This window comes from Carcharodon carcharias, chromosome 6 (genome assembly GCF_017639515.1).
Source record: "Carcharodon carcharias isolate sCarCar2 chromosome 6, sCarCar2.pri, whole genome shotgun sequence".
In the NCBI taxonomy this organism is placed as follows: Eukaryota; Metazoa; Chordata; class Chondrichthyes; order Lamniformes; family Lamnidae; genus Carcharodon; species Carcharodon carcharias.
In genome coordinates this window covers 27,530,794-27,555,408 of record NC_054472.1, presented here as the reverse complement: position 1 = coordinate 27,555,408, position 24,615 = coordinate 27,530,794, and the positions used below count along the sequence as shown (strand labels likewise).

Genomic DNA, 24,615 nt, shown 5'->3' with positions numbered 1-24,615 from the left:
CTGATCACAAGTGGTTGCACGGGTGAACACACTTCATCACTTTATAATCTGAAAATATATTCACTTTCACTGAATAATGTGTAATGGTGTCTTTCAGCTTCATTGACAGGCTTCACGAGTCCTCCCCCTGCACCCCCCCAACCCCAATCCTCCCCCATTAGCAGTTCTGTTGCGCACAGCTGGATCATTTGTGATTCTGGAGGGAGAAGTGTGAGTGTGACAGGGCCTTTTGGAGCCTCGTTCAAACACTTTCCCACGTATGCAGATCATCCATCACACTCATCTCAATGTCCTGAGCATTTTCAATGCTGCCTGCTGGGGTTCTCTTTCAGTTGTCCATCTGAGCTGACCTGCATCTCCACCCACCCACTTTCCTTACTCCCATGCAGCACCTGTGCCCGTCCAACAGGAGGCTCTGCTCACTTTCGATTTTGACAGCCATGGTAGTCGTTAAGGTTCTGATCAGTTAACCCGTCCTTCCCCCTCCTCCAGTCACCCATGTCCTTTCCCCCATCACTGTTGAACCTCTCAGCATCACCATCCAGCTCCCCACTGTCACCTACAAACCCAAACCCTTTTCTTTCTAGGATGTCCAGGTGAACGTGTGCATTTCCTACCTTCCTGAGAATCCCAACACCATCCATATTGACCTCCTAGACCTCCTCCTTCCCACAACTAGGGTCCATATCTGCCTCCCCACCAACCACCCTCACAGTCCATTCTACCGCTACTGTTACATCCTCATCCTCCCACCCTTTTGTCTCATTCTGCACCCTCTCATACTCATCATTCCCTCCTACTACGCCCACCCTCAGTTTGCTCCACAGGAGGCATTGACTCCACATACGCCTCCCTTGCATGTTCACCTGGACATCCCCCGCCCTTACACCTTCCACCCTTATTCCTGCTCCACCCTTACTCTCTTTTCCACCCTTACTCCCTCCTCCCTCCCGAACACCTTGCCTCCTCCGAACTCACTCCTCCCCAGGACATGTTCCTCGCTCTGAACTCCTTCCCCTCTTTGAACTTCTTCCCTCCTCCGAACTCCTTCTCCCAGAACCCCTTCCCTCACACCTTCCTCCCCATTACACCTACCTTCCCACTTGCCGCATTCTCCCCTATTTCACCTTCCTACCCCATAATCCTTCCTCCCCCTCCCAACCTCACCCCGCTGACACCTTTGTTTCTCTCCCCACTAACCTCACCCCTCCGACACCTTCACCTCCCATTTCCAACCTCAGCCCCACTCCCAACCTCACCCCCACTGGTACACCTTCCACTCCCACTCATAGATGGACCTTCGTCTCCCCACCCGCCCTCACCAATCATCCATAGCAACCTATGGCCAAGACTGTGATGTTCCAAAGCAGACCCCAGACATCAACGGAGACCTCCCACCTTCCGTGGGCTGCTTTGTGCCATGTCCATGAGAATGCACCCAACATGCAATGCACGTGTTCCTCCAAGGTCCAGTAGCTTTAGGGCTCCAGCATCTTCTGCTCCTTGAATGTCCGCAATCTGAGCAAGGCCCTAACAGTAAGTCCCAACTTCTGCATGTCACACTTGTCCAGGCGTGTTCTGGGCTGGCTTGTTTTTCAGCTGGCGTAATGGTAAATCTGTGGTGGGGGGATGCAAGGCGAGTTCATGCCGGTCTCCAGCTGTATTGGTGTTCTGCCATGGTGGACACCATTGGATGATCCTGCTGTGCTTTCACACTGGTGTGAAACCAATTTTTGGCCTTCTCACAATATTGTCCTCCCCAGCCCACCATGACACCCGATGCCAACAGGGCCGGAAAATTCCGACCTTTGATTTTGCTATTGGTTTGTCCTACTGCCTAATGCCATAGTTGTTGCAATGTCGGAAGGTTATACTAAAGATCTTGAGACTAGCAGAGTGAATTGATTTAAAGAATATTGTATATGCTATTTGTCAGATGTCCATAGCACATCGTAGCTGGGATGTACTCGGGGTCAACTTATCTGAATATAGAATATAATGCTCCGAAGCAAACATTGCCATCGAAAGAAAATACATGATACCAACCAATGAAGAATGCAAATTAAAGAGAAATAATTAATATTATGTTCAGGTCGGGATACAATGAGATTAATCACATTCCCAGGATGTACTCAGGACCGTTGTTTTAAATCAAATTCTACCTTATTACTCCACACACTTTTTTCATCCCTTGATACCTTGAACTGCTGATTATTCTCCTGTACGCATCAAAGCATCATTATTTGAAGGGGAGGGAAGGCTGCACTGCCAATTCATCCTGTCACTGAAGAAGTGATTCTTCACAAAAGCACAAAACACAGGGGCAAGGACAGAGTCTATAGCTGTGCCTTTTTGTTAACATTTAGGCTTGCATGCCATTTCAGGTAAATACATTTGCTTAATAAGAGTAAGGAATGTTTCCACTATGGATAACGGAACGTATCATGTTCTCTTTGTTGCTGGAGATTAGTGCCGTGAAGAAGAAAGTGCAAACTGAGTGTGAAAATCATTCCAAAGTCATGCAGATTGTAAACACTGAAAAAGACAGGGAGTAAACAGGGAAAATTGAAAAAAAAAGTGCTGGTAAATGAAAAAGGAACTGAGAGTGAATGCAGAATCCAAATGATACTCTCGCCAGGCTTTATTGCTTCCCATTTCTTTTCTCGTTTGCAATCGTGTCTTCAATTTCCCCCAGACCTTTACTTCCAAGGCATCAGCCCTCAAATTTGCCCTCTAATTCTAATTCATTGCCCATATTTGTGTTGGTTCTGCACCAACCCTCACTTCCTGTTTGTCAATATCCTGTAAATTCTAAAATTGGTTTTTACCTCCACTATCCCCTGTTCACCTTAAATGTCATGTTTGCTGGTCTTTGGTTCCACTGGCACAGAATGGCCAAGGTAGTCATTCTCTATGCTTGAGTGTAGAAAGGGTTAATTGATAGATGATTCAAAAATTATGACAACCTAAAAATGAGCAAAAACTGATCAACAGTTTTTTAAAAATCAGGCAATTCGGAAACAGCCTATAAAAAACATCTAGGGGAGAATTTTCCCCAAGTCAGGTGGGCCGGTCAGGATTGGGCGCAGGCGGGCGCAGAGCCGATCGCCACCTGCGATCGGCTTCGTGCCGCCATTTTACGTGGGCAGGCCAAATAAGGCCCGCCCAGCATGACGCACAGCCGGAAGCGCTCTGCGCCACCTGTGCGGGCTGGGGGGGGAGGAGGGAGAGTCGGGGCCCTCGTGAAAGAGCCCAGAAATCTCCTGAGGCAGCTCTGTGCCTCAGGGAGATTAAGTTCATATTGAAATCTTTAGATAAAGAAAAATAAGAATTATTTAGACATGCCCCCTCATGTGACAGTGTCACATGAGCGGGGACATGTTTATGAATTGTTCAAAAAATATTTATAGATTTTATTAAACCTTCAGGAAACTTCATCCCGCCTGTGGATGAGTTTTCCTGAAAAATCCGAAGGCCGTTATCCTTAGGGTTGGACGGGCAGCCCTGTTAATTATCTAACTTAGTACCCTAATGGCCTTAACAGGCCTTTGGCAGTTCGGCGGGTGCGCAGCTGCTTCCAGCGCATGCCTGCTGAACAAAAGGTCTGAATGACGTGCAGTGCATCGAGCTGCTGGGCTCACCCTCGCACACCAACGTGAAAATTCTCCCCCTAATATAGAAAGTATTCAGTGGCAATGTGCTGTGGCAATTTGCAAGTCAGCAAACATGGTCCTGTGAAACACTGGCACAGGGTATTTATCTCTGAGCACCAAAGGCAGCCCTGTTTTTACCACCTGTCTGGCAGTGAGACTGAGGGGCACTTGGGTGAGGACTAGCATTTAAAGAAGTAATACATATTTTGCAACAAACGTATATTTCTTTCAAGCACTAAGACTCCACAGAAAAGGTGGTCCAACTATGGTCAGCAAGAGGAGTTAGACATTGTACTAAATCAATGGAAATGGCTTATAATGTTTCCAAAAAGAATAGTAAGCCTTAGGTAAAAGCAAAATACTGCTGGAATGCTTTTATTTTGTTTTTTTAACAACTTTTTTTTTTATCTTCACTCTTATTTTTAAATTTATTTCGATCTATTGTTTCACCTCAACCTTTTTAGCCCATTTTGATCCCTTCTCCCCACCCACCCACACTAGGGCCATCTGCCACTAGCTTGCTTCCCTTAATGTCCCCATTAGTACAACTTTTAGATAATATCACCACTGTCAACACCCCTTTGTCCTTTTGTCTATGATACCTTTGGCAGTCTCTTCTTGGCCTCCACTATCACTGGCCCCCTATCGAGCTCTCCTGTCCCACTCCCTTCCATTGGCTTATATTTCATCTCATTTCTATATGTCTTAGTTCTGATAAAGGGTCGTACGGACTCGAAACTTCAACTGTATTCCTCTCTGCAGATGTTGTCAGACCGGCTGAGTTTTTCCAGATATTTTTGTTTTTGTTCTAGTAAGCCTTAGGATTGGGACAATTTTAGGATTCAGCAAAGGAAGACCAAGAAATTGATAAAAGTGAAAAGAAAATGTGAGTAGACTAGCACGAGACATAAGAATAATAGATTGCAAACGTTTCATAGATATGCAAATAGGAAGAGATTAGTGAAAATAAACATGGACCCAGTAGAGCCAAAGACTGGTGAAATTATAATGGTGACAGACAAAATTATAATTGGGAATAAGGAAACAACAGAGACATTAAACAAGTACATGGTATCTGCCTGCACGATCAGGGACACAAAAAACATTTTGGAAATAATGGGGAACCAAGGGTCCAGCAAGAATGAGGTACTTAAAGAAATCAGTGCAAGTAAAGAAATAATACTGTGGAAAATAAAGGGACTTAATGGTGACAAATTCCTGGGCCTAAAACCGTGCATCCTGAGGTTTTAAGGGAGATAGCTGAGGAGATGGTGGGTGCGTTGGTTTTGATCTTCCAGAATTCCTTAGATTCTGGAAGAAATCCTGAGGTTTGGAAGATTGCAAACATAATCCTGCTATTTGAGAACGGAGAAAGAGAAAAATCAGGAAGCTATAGGCCAGTTTGTCTAAGATCAGTGGTAGGCAAAATGCTAGAACCTACTTTTAGGGATGTGGTAAATGGACACTTAGAAAACCATAATATGATTAAGCAGAGTGTCTTGTCCATAAGTCATGAAAAAGATCATAAATAGTTTAAATCAAACCTTACTTTTTGCTTTTTTAAAAACTGACTTTGTGGGACCAAAATCATGGTTACTACAGGTCACATGATTTGCAAGTTGGCTACAGTTCTGGAAGCTTCCAACAGTAATTACAAGGACAAAGCTCAACCCTCATCCTTGTGGAATCTCACGCTTATTGTTGTGTGAACCCATCGCAATCAATGAAACAAGGGAGAAGCAGATGGTCTGTCTCCCCATCTTGGACTGATAACAAAGAGAGAGAACCATCAAAACTCATTATACCTGCAAAGGCAATGCCATCATCTTATAGTATTATCACCAGCTTTGAAGGAATTTGGCAACTCCTGCTTTCAGCTGGTTGAACCCACCTGAACTTTAACCCCTACGTAAAGGAACCCTCAGTGGACTCTGACATTCATGTGAATTAATATCCATATCTTCAGTTTTCTTTTGTGTTGATATTCCTTGTTGTAAAGCTCTTTCCTTCTTGTGTGCTTGTGTCTGTGTGTGTGCGTGTGTAGTTGCAACAGCTATCCCCTGTATTTGAATGTATGAATAAACAATACTTCTGATTTAACCCTAAAAAGAGTTTGCTGCGAGTCACTTTCAAGCTGACTTCACCAACAGAGGGTTTAGGAGAAACAGGCCACAGCCTATTTCAAAAATTAAAATAACCCTGCTTACAGACAGATGGCGAGAAAAATAAAGATCACTTTGCCTCTTTCCCCTGTCTGTACCAACAGTTAACTGGATTTATGAAAGGGAAATTATGGTCAGCATTTTCTATTTGGCATGCAGGGGCAGGCATGAAATAACGCGTGGTGACGTTGGGCACGCATCCCGACATCACAGCGCGTCATTCCCCACTTTCATTCAGCGCGCGCACACTGGACTCAGCTGCGCACTGCCACACTATCAAAGACCAGTTAAGGCCATTAACAAACCAATTAAGCAGATTGACAGGGCTGCCCATCCAACCTTAAGGTTGGCAGGCAGATGAAGAGCCCAGGCGGCCTTCGCATTTTTCACAAAACCTCATCCACGGGCAGGATGAGGTTTCATGAAGGGTTTGTTGAATTAATAAATATTACTCAAACATTTCATAAGCATGTCCCAGCCCATGTGATGCTGTTACATGAGGGGACACGTGGAATTGATTTTTCACTTTCTTTATTAAAAATTCTCATTATGAAATTAATCACTCTGAGGCAGGTAGCACTGAGCTAATTGGCCCACCCACGTAAAATGGTGGCGCGCAGCCGATCACGGACAGTGATCAGCTCCACGCCCACTCCCAACTGGCCCTCCCGACAGGAGAAAATTCTTCCCTATGTTTGACAAATCTGTTGGAGATTTTTGAGGATGTAACTAGTAAAATGGATAAGGGGGAGCCAGTGATTGTAGTGTATTTTGATTTACAAAAAGTATTCAATAAGGTGCCACACAAGAGCTATTGCATAACATTAGGACAAATGGGATTGGAGTCAATATGTTAACCTGGATTGAGGATTGGCTAATGGACTGAAAACATAGGGAAGTAATAATCTGGACATTTTTGGATTGGCAGGATGTAACAAGCTATTTACAACCTATATTAATGAGGGTATTGAGTGTAATATATTTCAAGTTTGCTGATGGTGCAAAGTTAGTTGTTGGGAAAATATGTTGTGGGGAGGACACAAGGAGTCTGCAGAGGGATATAGACAGTGTGGATGATTGGGCAAGATCATGGCAGATGATCAAAGTGTGAAGTTATTCACTTTGACAGGAAAATAAAATAAAGCAGAATATTTTTTGGATTGTGAGATTTTGGAAATATTTGTATTAAGAGAGTTTGGGGATCCTCTTATATGCATTATCTAAATAATGTGGCTACAAGATCAGGCAAGAGGCTGGAAGTTTTGATCCAGTGATAGAGACAGAACGGCAATATATTTCCAAGGCAGGTGTGTGGTTTGGTGGTGCAGTTCCCAGGTTCTGTTCCCCTTGTTCCTCTAGGTGGTAGAGGTTGTGAGTTTGGAAGGTGCTATTAAAGGATCCTTGGTGAGTTGCAGCAGTGCATCTTGTAAATGGTACAGGCTACAGCCATGGTCTGCCTTTGGTGCAGGGAATGAATGTATAAAGTAGTGAATGAGGCAAATAACTCACATCCTGACTCCCTAACGCCTGTTCATCATCTACTAGACAATACTCAAGAAACTGGACACCATCCAGAACAAATCAGCCCACTTGATTGGCAGCCCTTCCACCACCTTAAAGTTCCACTTCCTCCAGGCTCCACCACACTCTCCAAGCTCCCACCTACACCCTCCAGGCCCCTGTCTAAACCCTCCAAGGCCCCACCACGCCCTCCAAGCCCCTGCCTATACCCTCCAAGGCCCCGCCTACACCCTCCAAGGCCCCACCTACACCCTCCAAGGCACCCCCCCACACCCTCCAAGCCCCCCCCCCCTGCCTACACCCTCCAAGCAAAAACAGAAAATGCTGGAAAAACTCAGCAGGTCCAACAGCATCTGTTTGTGGAGAGAAAAAAGTTAACATTTCAAGACAAAACAAAAACAGAAACACCTGAAAAAACTCAGCAGGTCTGGCAGCATCGTTCTGTTGAAGGGTCATGAGGACTCGAAACGTCAACTTTGCTCTTCTCCGCCGATGCTGCCAGACCTGCTGAGTTTTTCCAGGTGTTTCTGTTTTTGCTGTGGATTTCCAGCATCCGCAGTTTTTTGATTTTAACCTTTCAAGTCTTTATGACTCTTCATAAGGAACGCCCTCCAAGCCCCGCCCACGCCCTCAAGACGCCACCCCCAATCCCCATGTCCCGCTCACGCTTCAATCTCCGCCCACACGCTCAAGGTCCCGCCCCCAGCTTCCAAGCCCCGCCCTCCCGCCATCCGTCTGCGGAAACCCGCGAGCAACTGCGCGAACGGACTGTTTCCCAGGGACCGGTGGGAGTTGGGAGGAACTACAATTCCCAGAATACAGTTGGTTTGAGGTAAATATTAACAAGGATCAATAACAATTCAATCCCCAATTCAATCAAAATTACAGGCAATTAATCATACCAGCTATGCTTTCAGTTATATTCGTTGCAAAATCATCAGCGTCATTTTTTTCTCCAGGGGACGGTTTGATGAGGTTAATGTTTCACCCGGACCAGATTCCCCGGCGGACCCGGCGCGACGGTTGAATCGAGCGGATCCGGGAGCTGAGAGACGGGGATGGTCATGGAGCTGTCAGCGCTCATCAAGAAACTGGGTACAGAGCGGGCCGGGAACATTAGTGTTATATCAAAAATAGTCCAACAACTGTGGAGTCTCTCTCATATGTATATATATATATATGTAAAATACTGTATCCGGTCTCTATTATAGTGTCTCGGTGGAATGTGAGAGAGACACACACACTCCACCGGGACACTGTAATAGGGAGAATGTCTGTCTGTCTCTCTCTCTCTATTATAGTGTCCCGGTGGAGTGTGTGTGTCTCTATTATAGTGTCTCGGTGGAGTGTGTCTGTGTGTGTGTCTCTGTTATAGTGTCTCGGTGGAGTGTGTCTGTGTGTGTGTCTCTCTCTATTATAGTGTCTCGGTGGAGTGTGTCTGTGTGTCTGTCTCTATTATAGTGTCTCGGTGGAGTGTGTCTGTGTGTGTGTCTCTGTTATAGTGTCTCGGTGGAGTGTGTCTGTGTGTGTGTCTCTCTCTATTATAGTGTCTCGGTGGAGTGTGTCTGTGTGTGTGTCTCTATTATAGTGTCTCGGTGGAGTGTGTGTGTGTGTCTCTATTATAGTGTCTCGGTGGAGTGTGTCTGTGTGTGTGTCTCTATTATAGTGTCTCGGTGGAGTGTGTCTGTGTCTCTATTATAGTGTCTCGGTGGAGTGTATCTATGTGTGTGTCTCTATTGTAGTGTCTCGGTGGAGTGTGTCTGTGTGTGTCTCTCTATTATAGTGTCTCGGTGGAGTGTGTGTGTGTGTGTCTCCCTCTATTAAAGTGTCCCGGTAGAGGGTGTCTGTATGTCTCTCTCTATTATAGTGTCTCGGTGGAGTGTGTCTGTGTGTGTGTCTCTATTATAGTGTCTCGGTGGAGTGTGTCTGTGTGTGTGTCTCTATTATAGTGTCTCGGTGGAGTGTGTCTGTGTCTCTATTATAGTGTCTCGGTGGAGTGTATCTATGTGTGTGTCTCTATTGTAGTGTCTCGGTGGAGTGTGTCTGTGTGTGTCTCTCTATTATAGTGTCTCGGTGGAGTGTGTCTGTGTGTGTCTCCCTCTATTAAAGTGTCCCGGTAGAGGGTGTCTGTATGTCTCTCTCTATTATAGTGTCTCGGTGGAGTGTGTCTGTGTGTGTCTCTCTCTCTCTCTACTATAGTGTATCGGTGGAGTGTGTCTGTGTGTCTCTCTCTCTCTATTATAGTGTCCTGGTGGAGTGTGTCTCTCTCTCTCTATTATAGTGTCTCGGTGGAGTGTGTGTGTGTCTCTATTATAGTGCCCAATGGAGCGTGTCTGTGTGTCTCTCTATTATAGTGTCTCGGTGGAGTGTGTGTATCTCTCTTTAATATAGTGTCCCAGTTGAGTGTATGTGTGTCTCTATTATAGTGTTTTGGTGGAGTGTGTGTGTCTCTCTATTATAATGTCTCAGAGAGGGACACACACTCTACCATCTATTATAGTGCCTTGATGGAGTGTGTGTGTGTCTCTCTCTGCCTATTATAGTGTCCTGGTGGAGTGTGTCTTTCTCTCTATTATAGTGTCTCGGTGGAGTGTGTCTGTGTGTGTGTCTCTATTATAGTGTCTCAGTGGAGTGTGTCTGTGTGTGTGTCTCTATTATAGTGTCTCGGTGGAGTGTGTCTGTGTGTGTGTCTCTCTATTATAGTGTCTCGGTGGAGTGTGTCTGTGTGTGTCTCTCTATTATAGTGTCTCGGTGGAGTGTGTCTGTGTGTGTGTGTGTGTGTCTCTATTATAGTGTCTCGGTGGAGTGTGTCTGTGTGTGTGTCTATTATAGTGTCTCGGTGGAGTGTGTCTGTGTGTGTGTGTCTATTATAGTGTCTTGGTGGAGTGTATCTGTGTGTGTGTCTCTATTATAGTGTCTCGGTGGAGTGTGTCTGTGTGTCTCTCTCTCTCTTATAGTGTCTCGGTGGAGTGTGTCTTTGTGTGTCTCTCTCTCGATTATAGTGTCTTGGTAGTGTGTGTGTCTCTCTCTCTCTTTCTTTATTATAGTGTCCTGGTGGAATGTGTGGTTGTCTGTGTTTTTCTCTATTATAGTGTACCCATGGAGTGTGTATATCTCTCTCTATTATAGTGTCTCGGTGGAGTGTGTGTGTGTGTGTGTCTCTATTATGGTGTCTCGGTGGAGTGTGTGTGTGTCTCTATTATAGTGTCTCGGTGGAGTGTGTCTGTGTGTGTGTCTCTATTGTAGTGTCTCGGTGGAATGTGTCTGTGTGTGTGTCTCTCTATAGTGTCTCGGTGGAGTGTGTCTGTGTGTGTGTGTGTCTCTATTATAGTGTCTCGGTGGAATGTATGTGTGTGTGTCTCTATTATAGTGTCTCGGTGGAGTGTGTCTGTGTGTGTGTGTGTCTCTATTATAGTGTCTCGGTGGAGTGTGTCTGTGTGTGTCTCTCTATTATAGTGTCTCGGTGGAGTGTGTCTGTGTGTGTGTGTCTATTATAGTGTCTCGGTGGAGTGTGTCTGTGTGTGTGTGTCTATTATAGTGTCTTGGTGGAGTGTATCTGTGTGTGTGTCTCTATTATAGTGTCTCGGTGGAGTGTGTCTGTGTGTGTCTCTCTATTATAGTGTCTCGGTGGAGTGTGTCTGTGTGTGTCTCCCTCTATTAAAGTGTCCCGGTAGAGGGTGTCTGTATGTCTCTCTCTATTATAGTGTCTCGGTGGAGTGTGTCTGTGTGTGTGTCTCTATTATAGTGTCTCGGTGGAGTGTGTCTGTGTGTGTGTCTCTATTATAGTGTCTCGGTGGAGTGTGTCTGTGTCTCTATTATAGTGTCTCGGTGGAGTGTATCTATGTGTGTGTCTCTATTGTAGTGTCTCGTTGGAGTGTGTCTGTGTGTGTCTCTCTATTATAGTGTCTCGGTGGAGTGTGTCTGTGTGTGTCTCCCTCTATTAAAGTGTCCCGGTAGAGGGTGTCTGTATGTCTCTCTATTATAGTGTCTCGGTGGAGTGTGTCTGTGTGTGTCTCTCTCTCTCTCTACTATAGTGTATCGGTGGAGTGTGTCTGTGTGTCTCTTTCTCTCTATTATAGTGTCCTGGTGGAGTGTGTCTCTCTCTCTCTATTATAGTGTCTCGGTGGAGTGTGTGTGTGTCTCTATTATAGTGCCCAATGGAGCGTGTCTGTGTGTCTCTCTATTATAGTGTCTCGGTGGAGTGTGTGTATCTCTCTTTAATATAGTGTCCCAGTTGAGTGTATGTGTGTCTCTATTATAGTGTTTTGGTGGAGTGTGTGTGTCTCTCTATTATAATGTCTCGGTAGAGTGTGTGTCCCTCTCTATCTATTATAGTGCCTTGATGGAGTGTGTGTGTGTCTGTCTCTGCCTATTATAGTGTCCTGGTGGAGTGTGTCTTTCTCTCTATTATAGTGTCTCGGTGGAGTGTGTCTGTGTGTGTGTGTGTGTGTCTCTATTATAGTGTCTCGGTGGAGTGTGTCTGTGTGTGTGTGTCTATTATAGTGTCTCGGTGGAGTGTGTCTGTGTGTGTGTGTCTATTATAGTGTCTCGGTGGAGTGTGTCTGTGTGTGTGTGTCTATTATAGTGTCTTGGTGGAGTGTATCTGTGTGTGTGTCTCTATTATAGTGTCTCGGTGGAGTGTGTCTGTGTGTCTCTCTCTCTCTTATAGTGTCTCGGTGGAGTGTGTCTTTGTGTGTCTCTCTCTCGATTATAGTGTCTTGGTAGTGTGTGTGTCTCTCTCTCTCTTTCTTTATTATAGTGTCCTGGTGGAATGTGTGGCTGTCTGTGTTTTTCTCTATTATAGTGTACCCATGGAGTGTGTATATCTCTCTCTATTATAGTGTCTCGGTGGAATGTATGTGTGTGTGTCTCTATTATAGTGTCTCGGTGGAGTGTGTCTGTGTGTGTCTCTCTCTATTATAGTGTCTCGGTGGAGTGTGTCTGTGTGTGTGTGTGTCTCTATTATAGTGTCTCGGTGAAGTGTGCCTGTGTGTGTGTCTCTATTGTAGTGTCTCGGTGGAGTGTGTCTGTGTGTGTCTCTCTCTATTATAGTGTCTCGGTGGAGTGTGTCTGTGTGTGTGAGTATTATAGTCTCGGTGGAGTGTGTGTCTCTATTATAGTGTCTCGGTGGAGTGTGTGTCTCTCTCTATTATAGTGTCTCGGTGGAGTGTGTCTGTGTGTGTGTCTCTATTATAGTGTCTCGGTGGAGTGTGTCTGTGTGTGTGTGTGTGTGTGTGTGTCTCTATTATAGTGTTTCGGTGGAGTGTGTCTGTGTGTGTGTGTGTCTCTATTATAGTGTCTCGGTGGAGTGTGTCTGTGTGTGTGTCTCTATTGTAGTGTCTCGGTGGAATGTGTCTGTGTGTGTGTCTCTCTATAGTGTCTCGGTGGAGTGTGTCTGTGTGTGTGTGTCTCTATTATAGTGTCTCGGTGGAATGTATGTGTGTGTGTCTCTATTATAGTGTCTCGGTGGAGTGTGTCTGTGTGTGTCTCTCTCTATTATAGTGTCTCGGTGGAGTGTGTCTGTGTGTGTGTGTGTGTGTGTGTGTGTCTCTATTATAGTGTTTCGGTGGAGTGTGTCTGTGTGTGTGTCTCTCTATTATAGTGTCTCGGTGGAGTGTCTGTGTGTGTGTGTCTCTCTATTATAGTGTCTCGGTGGAGTGTATCTGTGTGTGTGTCTCTCCATTATAGTGTCTTGGTGGAGTGTGTCTGTGTGTCTCTCTCTACTATAGTGTCTCGGTGGAGTGTGTCTGTATGTCTCTCTCTCTCTCTTAGTGTCTCGGTGGAGTGTGTCTTTGTGTCTCTCTCTCTCGATTATAGTGTCTCGGTGGAGTGTGTGTGTGTCTCTATTATAGTGCCCGATGGAGTGTGTCTGTGTGTCTCTCTCTATTATAGTGTCTCGGTGGAGTGTGTGTCTCTCCCTAATAAAGTAGCTCGGTGGAGTGTGTGTGTGTGTCTCTACTATAGTGCCTTGGTGGAGTGTGTGTCTCTCTATTATAGCGTCTCGGTAGAATGTGTCTGTGTCTCTCTCTCTCTCTATTATAGTGTCCCAGTGGAGTGTGTCTGTGTGTCTCTCTCTCTCTATTATAGTGTCCCAGTGGAGTGTGTGTGTGTGTCTCTCTCTCTCTCTCTCTCTCTCTATTATAGTGTCCCAGTAGTGTGTGTCTGTCTGTGTTTTTCTCTATTATAGTGTACCCATGGAGTGTGTATGTCTCCTTCTATTATAGTGTCCCGGTAAAGTGTGTCGGTATGTCTCTCTCTATTATAGTGTCTCGGTGGAGTGTGTGTGTGTCTCTATTATAGTGCCCAATGGAGCGTGTCTGTGTGTCTCTATTATAGTGTCTCGGTGGAGCGTGTGTATCTCTCTCTAATATAGTGTCTCGGTGGAGTGTGTGTGTGTCTCTATTATAGTGCCCAATGGAGCGTGTCTGTGTGTCTCTCTATTATAGTGTCTCGGTGGAGCGTGTGTATCTCTCTCTAATATAGTGTCTCGGTGGAGTGTGTGTGTGTCTCTATTATAGTGTTTTGGTGGAGTGTGTTTGTCTCTCTATTATAATGTCTCGGTAGAGTGTGTGTCCCTCTCTATCTATTATAGTGTCTTGATGGAGTGTGTGTGTGTCTCTTTCTACCTATTATAGTGTCCCAGTGGAGTGTGTCTTTCTCTCTGTATTATAGTGTCCCGGTGGAGTGTGTCTTTCTCTCTATTATAGTGTCTCGGTGGAGTGTGTCTGTGTGTGTGTGTCTCTCTATTATAGTGTCTCGGTGGAGTGTGTCTGTGTGTGTGTCTCTCTATTATAGTGTCTCGGTGGAGTGTGTCTGTGTGTGTGTGACTCTATTATAGTGTCTCGGTGGAGTGTGTCTGTGTGTGTGTGTCTCTATTATAGTGTCTCGGTGGAGTGTGTCTGTGTGTGTGTGTGTGTGTGTGTCTCTCTATTATAGTGTCTCGGTGGAGTGTGTCTGTGTGTCTCTCTCTCTCCTATAGTGTCTCGGTGGAGTGTGTCTTTGTGTCTCTTTCTCTCGATTTTAGTGTCTCGGTAGTGTGTGTGTCTCTCTCTCTCTCTCTCTTTATTATAGTGTCCTGGTGGAGTGTGTGTCTGTCTGTGTTTTTCTCTATTATAGTGTACCCATGGAGTGTGTATATCTCTCTATTCTAGTATCCCGGTAGAGTGTGTTTGTGTGTGTGTCTCTCTCTCTGTAAGTGTCCTGGTGGCGTGTGTGTGTCTCTGTCTCTTTCTGCCTCCACCTTCCATGAAGTTACAATCACTGTTGCATTGCCACTCCACTGCTATTTTATTAGCTTGTGCCGGTGCTCCGCATTTCTCACCTGGGCTTCCTAACTGACCCTCTTCAGAAATGCGGAGCATAACTGTTCTGGCAATCCTTCTACATTATACAGGGTTGGGGGTTGCTAAGCTATGCCCCCTTGTTAGAGCACTTGGTGCAGTATTTTGGTAAATCTTTGTTAGCTAACACAGTGAAAAGCTTTGGGGCATTGAAACAGCTTTTCAATGTGTTAGTGAATGAGCAAGGTAAGTGGGTAGGGTGATGAGGTTGGGCTGGGGGTTTGGAGTAGTCAGTTCTGATTGGGTTGGGGAGGGGGCGCTGGTTGGAGTGTGTTGCGGTCGGAATACCAGGCTAAGTAGTCGGTGTCAAGGGGGGAGGTGCTGGGGTTGAGTGGAGTGGCCAGTGTGAGTGATTATGGATAGTTACCCAGAAGTTAGAACTGCGTTCCCTTTCTCATGTCTAACATTTCTTCTGTAACTATCCAATGAGCAAGTCCGAACTATCTGAAGTCTCCATTGCTAACTCTGAGTTGGAAACTTTTTCGGAGAATTATGGATGCAGGGGAATCGCCCATCGGAAGTTCAAACTTCCCGAGCAATTTCCACATAGTCAGTGTTCTGGGACTTCCTAAGAGTCCCGTAACTGATCTTGGAGGGATAGGTCCGGAGATTGGAAGTTCTGGGCCCATAACTCAATATATGAAATGGCAGCGTATTGGAATGGGAATGTCATTTTAGCTGGTATTTTTTCACTTTTCGAAGTAATGGTAAATGTAGTTCTCTCCATTTAACATAGCTTGAGGCATATAAAACAACCTGGCATATAAGACAACCCCATTTTCTCAACACTGGAAATATTTGGAGTGTAAGTCAACTGCCTTTCCTGCTAAGAAATGCTATACTTGCAGTAGGAGTTGGCCTCAATCTTTCACCTCAGAAATGCATGTTAAACTTATAAGGTGCATGCTATCAACTAGGTGATACTGGCCATGTTATCAAGAAGATGTGGGATTTAAGACACGCCCACACATGTCAAACAATGAACAGAAATGGGTCATCCGGAAAAAAGATTTGAATTACAATGCTGGTTTCAAGCTAAAATTCATAACATTTGTTAACTCGTCCAAAAACTGTGCTGCAGCAAGAGAATTTGGTGTTAGTGAAAAACCGGTACAAGAATGGAAGAAGGAATCTACCCTGGAGAAGAAACTTAAGATCAAATGTGTCATGAGGACAGGGACCCAGCCACTGGCCTGATCTTGAGAAGCATGTATTGGAATAGGTCCTCAATCTTCAAAATGGTAACATCATCACCAGAAATGTAATGTGTACATATGCACATAAGTGGGTCAAATCACATCCTAAGTCCAGCAAAGATTTCAAGCAACAGCTAGTTAGTGTAGCTGCTTTAAAAATGAAACTGTCTAGTGTTGCAGCGGCAGACAAGATCGTTCAGAGATTGCCAACATTACCAGTTTTCAGCAATTCATCATCAGACAACAGGAAAAACATGAGTCCCATTATGTCACATTGGCAATATGAATGAAATGCCCATGAATTTCGATATGCCCATCAGTCAAACTGTGGAGTGGAAAGGCTCAAAAACAGTTCTAGTGAAAACCACAAGACATGAGAAGACAAGATGCCCAGTAGTACCATCCTGCATGGCTGACAATGAAATTAAAACCTATTGTAATTTTCAACTGTAAAACCATGCTGAAAATGAAGTTTCTTCCAGGGATTTTTGTGCATGTCCATGACAACAGGCAGATGGATGAGGATAGAGTAAAGTTGTGGGTTGATAATGAATGGAACAAGTGTGCCAGTGGCCTACACACAGAATGCAGCTTATTAATGTGGGACATATTCAGATCCCATAAAATCGATGAGATCAAGAGGCGCCTGCAGAGAAATAACACCCAAATTGCAGTTATACTGGGAGGAGGGGGAGACTAATGTCCATAGTTAAACCTTTGGATGTGTGCCTCAACAAGTCATTCAAGGATCACGTTCACGTTTATTGGAATAGGTGGATAGCTGAATGAGAAAAAACCTTCACAAAGAGTGGAATTATGTGTGCTGTCCTATTTAATGGTTTCTATGGTTTCTTCATCAAATTGTGGGATGCGTTTAATTCACAAACTAACATCAGTTCATTCAAAAAATATGGAATTTCTGTTTCAGTGGATGGAAAAGAAAATGATTTGTTATGGGCGGTTGATTCTGAAATTGAAAGTGCCAACTCTGATCCAAAGTCGGATCCTTACAATGATGCTATAGCCACACTGACTCAGAATGAATTTGATGAGCTCTATGCATCAGATGCCGAACGCAATGAATTTGACGATGTTTAAAATGGTTTGATTGTGGTTGAAGGTATTCTTGTAGAATTTATTCACTTAATTTGAATTGATTTAATTTGAATTACTGTTATTTTTCTTCACATTTCAAAATGGACAGTACCTACACCAACACTGGCAGTTCACATTTTATACTTGGCATATAAGTTGACCTCTGTTTTTGGAAGGATTTTTTGAGGCCCCAAAGGTTGACGGTTGACATATGTTGCGATCTGCAGTATAGATTGAGAGATTGATCTATAAAACAAATAATTGGGTTATCTATTTTTGTTGCAATATGATCCTTGCAATCTTCCATAATTTCATGGATAACATTAACATCAGGGTGGTGATACCTTCCCCTTAGTGGAGCTTCCCCACCTGGCTGGCTCTTTCACCATTTGCCCTGTTAAGACTGTCACAGTGGTGGTGTGGCATTTATTGTTGCATCATACCTTAAACCTGACCCCCTACTTCTTTGGCATTTTCTCCTCCTTTTGAGCAACTTGCCTTATTCCACCCCTCTCTCCTTTCATGCAGAATCATCATTCTGAACCACCATGTTGGATAAAAATTTTCTCATCAAGCTATCTTCACTTCCTCCCTCCTTCAGCCTCTGCTCTGAACAACTTCTCATCCTCAGTGATTTCAACCTTCCATCTCAAATTATCATGTTCTCTTTCCTCTGTGTTCATTGCCATCTTAACCTCCCTAAATCTGCCCCTCCATGTAAACTCCCTAACTCATGCATTACTGCACCCTTCACCTTGCAATCTTGCTAGTCTCATTGTATCAATCACAGATCAGGTCATCACATTTTGGTTTTAGCTGCTTTTTTCTGGCTATCATTCTAATTTTAGCCATTTTTGCTTTAATTGCATTTATTTTCCCAATTAAATTACAAGTAAGATAACATTTCCCCTTTTAGCTGTTTTTCCTACTTGGTGTGCTGTTTGACTCTGAACTAAGCTTCAAACACTATATCCTGTCCATCATTTGGACTGCTAAATTCCACAGCATTGCCTATATCTGCTGATGCCTTCCTGCTGCCACTGATATAATTGTACACTTTATAATATATATAATAAATATATTATATTTAATAAAAAATGTTTATTTGTGAGAAAATTTTGAATGTATAAGATATTTAACAATAAAACATAGCAAGCGCTGTCTTTAATTAAAAACAACCTATTTGAACTGTACCTAAAAAGATTAGCTTTGGTTGGACAGAAGTCTTTCTCAAACCTACTTTTGGCTTGTGTACAAAGCATTGTAAGTTGATATGAAATCAATTAAACCTTTCGTAGAGACAAAACACTGCTTATGTGTGCCTTTGTGTTTTCTTACTGCATGTATTGTGTAGTGTATTATATCCAGTGTAGATATCGCTGCCAAATCTTGTATTATGCTGTGCGAGCAGAAGATCTTGGCAACAGAAGTTAGAGTAACTGAGCGTTTGGCATTGGAAAGACATGATTACAAATGCAAGGTTTTTAAAGATAGTTATGTTTCAAGCTGTCTCATTTAATTAAAGGTAAAATGGAGTAGTAATGAGCGTTATGTGACCTAGTTCTGCTCAGCAATAAGCCCATGTGGCCTGGTGGCCAAGGAAACCGGGGCCCAGGTCCAAGCCCTATTGTAAGCAAGTTGCAAATTTTTAACTATAATCAAAACAAAAAGTGCTAGAAACATGTAGCAGGTCTGAAAGCATTAGTGAAGAGAGAAACAGTGTTACTGTTTCGAGTTGAATATGACTCTGCAGAACTGGTTCTGAGCTGGCTCTCTCTCCACAAATGCTGCCAGACCTGCAGAGTATTTCCAGTCTTTTGTGTTTTTACTGCAGATACTGGAAATCTGAAATATTTTGCTTTTATCATGCAAATTTTTAACACCTGGAGACAAAGGAAAAGGCAGTTGGCCTTACTGCTGCCAGACTTACTGACTGAGACCCTGGACAGCGTGAGTGAATCTCTGAGAGAAAGCGAGACAGGAAAACAGCAGCTGCTTTGAACTGCAGAGGGAAAAAGACTGTTTTCCATTAGCCACCAGACAGAATTATGGTGGGAACTTATTTTTTGGTCAGACAGACAGGGCCTCTGTACTTAGGCAAAACTTTACTCCTTGTTATGATTCCTGTAGAGACCAATAAGTTTTAAAAAGAGATTTCAATTCCCAGTAACTGATCAGGCAGGATTTCACATTTTAGCACTTCTCTGTAACAACCACACTAAAAACAGCATTGACTAAACATTACTTAGTAGGCAACAAACACATTAAGCTACACAATAACTATTCCTTGATAACAACACAACCGAAAATTCCACGCCATGTTTATACATTATATTGTACTCCATGCAGAATTGTAGTCTTTACAGGATCAGTTCAGTGTTACTCCCAGATTCCAATAGGCTCACTTCTCCAGTTTTGCTGAGTCATGACATCCAGTGTCCATGGAAAGTCGTTTTCCTCTGTCTTCCAAAATGACTTCCAGCAGCAAGGCCCTCTTCAGCAGCTCCATTTCCAGGCCACACAAGGATGAGTGAGAAGTGGGCCTATTGGAATCTGGGAGTAACTTTGAACTGTTCCTGTAAAGGCTACAATTCTGTAGAGAGTACGATGTAACATATAAATGTGGTGTGGAATTTTTGGTTGTGTTGTTATCAAGGAATAGCTATTGTGTGGCTTAATGTACTAGTTGCCTACTAAGTAATGTTTAGTCAAAAGCAAAAAACTGCGGATGCTGGAAATCCAAAATAAAAACAAAAATAAAAATATCTGGAAAAACTCAGCAGGTCTGACAGCATCCGCAGAGAGGAACACAGTTAACGTTTCGAGTCCGTATGACTCTTCAACAGAACTAAGGAAAAATAGAAAAGAGGTGAAATATAAGCTGGTTTAAGGGGGTGGGGTGGGACAGGTAGAGCTGGATAGATTAGTCAATGTTGTTTTTAGTGTGGTTGTTACAGAGAAGTGCTAAAATGTGAAATCCTGCCTGATCACTTGAGTCTGTTACTGGGAATTGAAATCTCTCTTTAAAACATATTGGTCTCTACGGAATCATAACGAGCAGGAGTAAAGTTTTGCCTAAGAATAGCCATCACAGGATTATATGCAAAGATTCTTTTAAATTAATCCTGTTCTGAACTGAAGAGCTCCACTGAATGGTAGCAATGGTAGTCTCCCTTGTTGTATTTGCAGTCAATTGTGTGTTGTCCTAAGCGTTGCTGTGAGATGTTGGTGGTTCAGTTACTGAATCAGTGGAAACGAGGGGAAGCAGCTCCGTCATATTTATGCTTAAGCCTTGGACTGTTCATACTATGAAACGCAGCAAATGGAGGCAAACCCCTACATCTCTCATTGGCCATACTGCTACAATATAAAAATGCTAATTAGATGCTTGTGTGCCTTAACTGATAATCTAAAAGCAATTTAAATTACCCTAGTGGACCTCAACTTTTACTCTTTCTTTCTTGTAGGTCACCAACTGGTGGAAATTAGAGTTCGAGCACTAAAGAATATTTTGTGCAAAATTGATCACGGTTTGGTTTCTGTTATTGATTTGGCTCAAGAAAAGAGTCTTTTCATTCGACTATTTGAATGGTTCAACTTTCCAACTGTCCCTATGCAGGAAGAGGTACTCGCATTATGTAGTCGCCTTGTAAAGGTGAGTTATTTGTAGAACACCTCCTTCAGTCTGTTTTGTTGTGAGAGCATTAGAGGAATTAATTAGGTTTTATCGATAAGTATTGGAAAGTGCAATGAAACTGTTGTCCTTTAGCTTGTTTTATAATTACCAATGATGTTTAAGTATCTAATAGAATCGATGAATATTGAGGCAATGAAAAGAATCCTGCCAAGGTTGCTCTGTGTCAAGCTAGTGTGAATGTTGAACTTAGGCTGGCTTAATAAATGTTCTTAAGTTTGGTGAATTATGTAGTCAGTAGAATAGACTGGAAGATTTAAAACATATTGTGAAATTCCTGCTTGGCTATTATGACTTATATATCTGCTTAACTGCTGTTAACTCCAATTATTTTCTAAAATCTTAGCAAAGGATCTTCATCACAGAATTGTTACGGTGCTGGAGGCCACTTGGCCCAACACATTTGGCTCTCTGAATGTGCAAATCACCTAGTACTATTGCCCTGTCTTCTCCCTGTAACCCTGCACATTCTTCCTTTTCAGATAACAGTCTAATTCCCTTTTGAATGCTGCATTTGAGCCTGCACTCGCTGCATAAAAAGTTTCTTCTCACACCACTTTTTTTGCTTCTTTTATTAATTACATTAAATCTGTGCCCTCTCATTCTCAATTTTTTCATGAGTGGGAACAGTTGATCCCTATCTACTCTGACCAGAAATCTCATGATTTTGAATACCTCTATCAAATCTCCTCTCAATCTTCTTGCCTCCAATGGACACAGTCCTAATTCCTCCAATCTATCTTCATAGCTGAAGTTCTTCATAACTGGAGCCGTTCTAGTGATTTGTTTCTGCACCCTCTCTAATATCTTCACATCCTTCCTAAAGTGCGGCGTTTAAAACTTGACGCTGTACTCTACCTGAGGCCAAACTAGTGACTTAAACAAATTCAACATTGTCTCCTTTCTGTTGCTCTCTCTGCCTGTCCTGCCACCTTCAATGATTTGTGCACATATATACTCAGGTCCCTCTGCTCCTCTACTCCCTTTAAAGTTGTACACTTATATTCTCTCTCCCTGTTCTTCCTACCAACATGAATCACCTCACACTTCTCTGCATTAAACTTCATCTGCCACCTGTCCACCCATTTCATCAATTTGTCTATGACCCTTTGAAGTTCTACACTATCCTCCCCTTGGTTCACAATGCTTCCAAGTTTCGTATCATCTGTAAACTTTGAAATTGTGCCCTAAACACCAAAGTCTATGTAATTAATATATATCAGGAAAAGGATCCGAACACTGACCCCTGGGAAACTCCACTACAAATCTTCCTCCAGCATGAAAAACATCTATTGTCTACTACTCTCTGTTTCCTCTCACTCAAGTTAATTTCGTATCCATGTTTTTACTATCCATTTATTCCAAGTTATAACTTTGCTCACAGATCTGTTGTGTGGCACTGTATCAAATGCCTTTTGGAAGTCCATGTACACTATATTAGCAGCATTGCCCTGATCAACCCTCTGTTACCACTTCAAAAAACCCCAGCAAGTTAAACACAATTTGCCCTCGAGGCTTTCCTTAATTAACCCACATTTGCCCATGTGACTATTAATTTTGCCCTGAATTATTGTTCTGGAAGTTAAACTGACTGGCCTGTAGCTGCAGGGCTTAGCTTTACACCCTTTTTTTGAACAGGGGTGTAATGTTTGCATTTCTCCAGTCCTCGGGGACCACCCCAAGTCTAAGGAAGACTGGAAAATTTTGGCCAGTGCCTCTGCAATTTTGACTCTCTCTTCCCTCAGTATCCTTGGATGCATCTCATCTGGCCCTAGTGCATTATCAACTTTAAGTACAAATAACCAATCCAATATTACCTCCTTTTCAATTTTGAATCCATCTAGTGTCTGAATTACCTCATCTTTTACCATGGCCCAGATAGCATTTTCTTCCTTGGTGAAGACAGATGCAAAGTATTTATTTAATACCTCAGCCATGCACTCTACCTTCAAGTGTATATCCCCTTTTTGGCCCTATTCTTTTTATCACATTTTACTATTTATATGCCCATAGGAGACTTTGTGATTCCCTCTTATGCTAGCTGCCAGTCTCTCTTTGTACTGCCTCTTTGTTTCTCTTTGCTGTTTCACCTCTCCTCTGAACCTTTTATATTCAACTTGGGTTTTCAATTGTACTTTCTACCTGAACACCTGTCATAAGTACACTTTTTCTTCTTTATCTCTCCTATGTACTAATCTATGTCATCGGTACCAATATGGACCACGACTGCTGGCTGTTCACCTCCTTTCTCCCCCCCCCACCTCACTCTCCTGCAGCCGCTCAGTGGAATCCTTGACCCTGGCACCAGGGGGGCGACACACTATCTTGGATTCATGTCTGTGGCCACAGAAACGCCCATTTATTCTCCTAACTGTTGAATCACCTATCACTATTGCTCTTCCAGACTTCCTTGTGACCCCCTGTACAGCTGAGCCACCTGTGGTGCCATGGACTTGGCTCTGGCTGGACTCCCCAGATAAACCATCAGTCTGAATACTGGTTGGAGAGTGGGATGCACTCAGGGGACTTCTGCTCTACCTTCCTGTTCCTTTTTGACTGTATGGTGGTCACTTCTTCCTTCTCTGCCTGCATTTATTAAGCTGTGGGATGACCACATCTATAAATGTGCTATCCGTGTAGCTCTCCACCTGTCAGAAGCTCTGCAGTGATGCCAGCATTGCTCCAGTTTCACAACCCGGAGCTCCAGCTGCTGCAACTGATGAACCTTCCTGCATAAATCGTTATCCAGGACACAGCAAGTGTCTTGGAGCCCCACATAGCACAGGATGGAGCAGCCCTGCCATTTCTCTATTTATTAACTGATATCCTGTGACTGTGATTAAACCTTACCACTAGTAATAAACCTTACCAATATTAATAAAGCTTTACCAATACTGATAAAACTTTTAATAAACCTTAGCAATATTGATAAACCTTACCAATACGTAGTACACCTTACTAGTAATAAATCTTACTTAAGAATGAAAGATAAGACTCAAATATTCAGGTTGAGATATATTTTCATCATCAGGGAATCTAGACTTGATGGTTAGATATACTTCCAGATTAAATATAGGCAAGTATTATAGTGATCGTTACACCTCAGCAGCCTTGATCTATTTCACCTATTATTCTCCTTCTCAATGGTTATATTACCTAACTGTTGCTTATGTACTTGTTCACTTTCTGCTTAATATTTTTGAAATAAAATGAGGTTATGATTCCTCAACTGCACCTTTTTGAAGAGTGGCCAGAGGCCTTACTGAGACATAAGATGAATCTAGTGAAAAAAGAGCTAACTTGTATTTGTATAGTATCATTGACAACCTCAGAACTTCCCAAACGCGTCACAGTCAATTAAGAACTTTTAAAGTATAATCAGTACAGTAATGTGGAGGAATGTTGGCACCAGTTTTTACACCAGTTCCCACAAATAGGAATAAGATTATCGAGCAGATAATCTGTTTCAATCAAGTTGATTGAAGGCAAAATATTGGACAGGACACTAGGAGAACTCCCTTGCTCTCTTTGAATAGTGCCATGGCATCATTTACGTCCACCCAAGAGAGCAGACTGGGCTTCAGTTTAATGTTTTGTCTGAAAGATGGCATATCCGCTTGTGCGGCAATCTCTTAGTATTGCACCAAAACATCAACTTATGTGCCTGAGTCTCCGGAAAAGGGCTTGAATTTCTGACTCATGAAGACAATAGTGGTACTGCTGAACAAAGACATGCATCTAGTAGCAAGGATAGAGGGTATTTTGAGAGTATGGAGAGTTGTATCTCATTTCTGAAAACAATATAGGGTAAGAAAGACAAAATAGTATAGATTCAGACAGCTAGAAAGCATCATCCCCCCCCCTCCCAAATTTAAGGGCTTCCTTAGTCAGTATCGCTGAAAAAAAGAGACATGCTGTTGAAGCTTTCTATCTTGTACTCATCAGGACAGATGC

The 24,615-nt window shown here is 43.1% G+C and overlaps 1 protein-coding gene across 1 annotated transcript in view; it reads left to right on the top strand.

Annotated features, from left to right (window-relative positions):
- The first annotated feature begins 8,083 nt into the window (after nt 1-8,083).
- rttn (rotatin) overlaps nt 8,084-24,615 on the top strand; it is a 218,535-nt gene continuing 202,003 nt past the window's right edge. Inside the window, exons 1-3 of the mRNA XM_041190273.1 lie at nt 8,084-8,168; nt 8,296-8,431; nt 20,435-20,622. Of these exons, the coding sequence (XP_041046207.1) occupies nt 8,395-8,431; nt 20,435-20,622 (225 nt within the window). The 5' untranslated portion in view covers nt 8,084-8,168; nt 8,296-8,394. The remainder of the gene's footprint in view (nt 8,169-8,295; nt 8,432-20,434; nt 20,623-24,615) is intronic.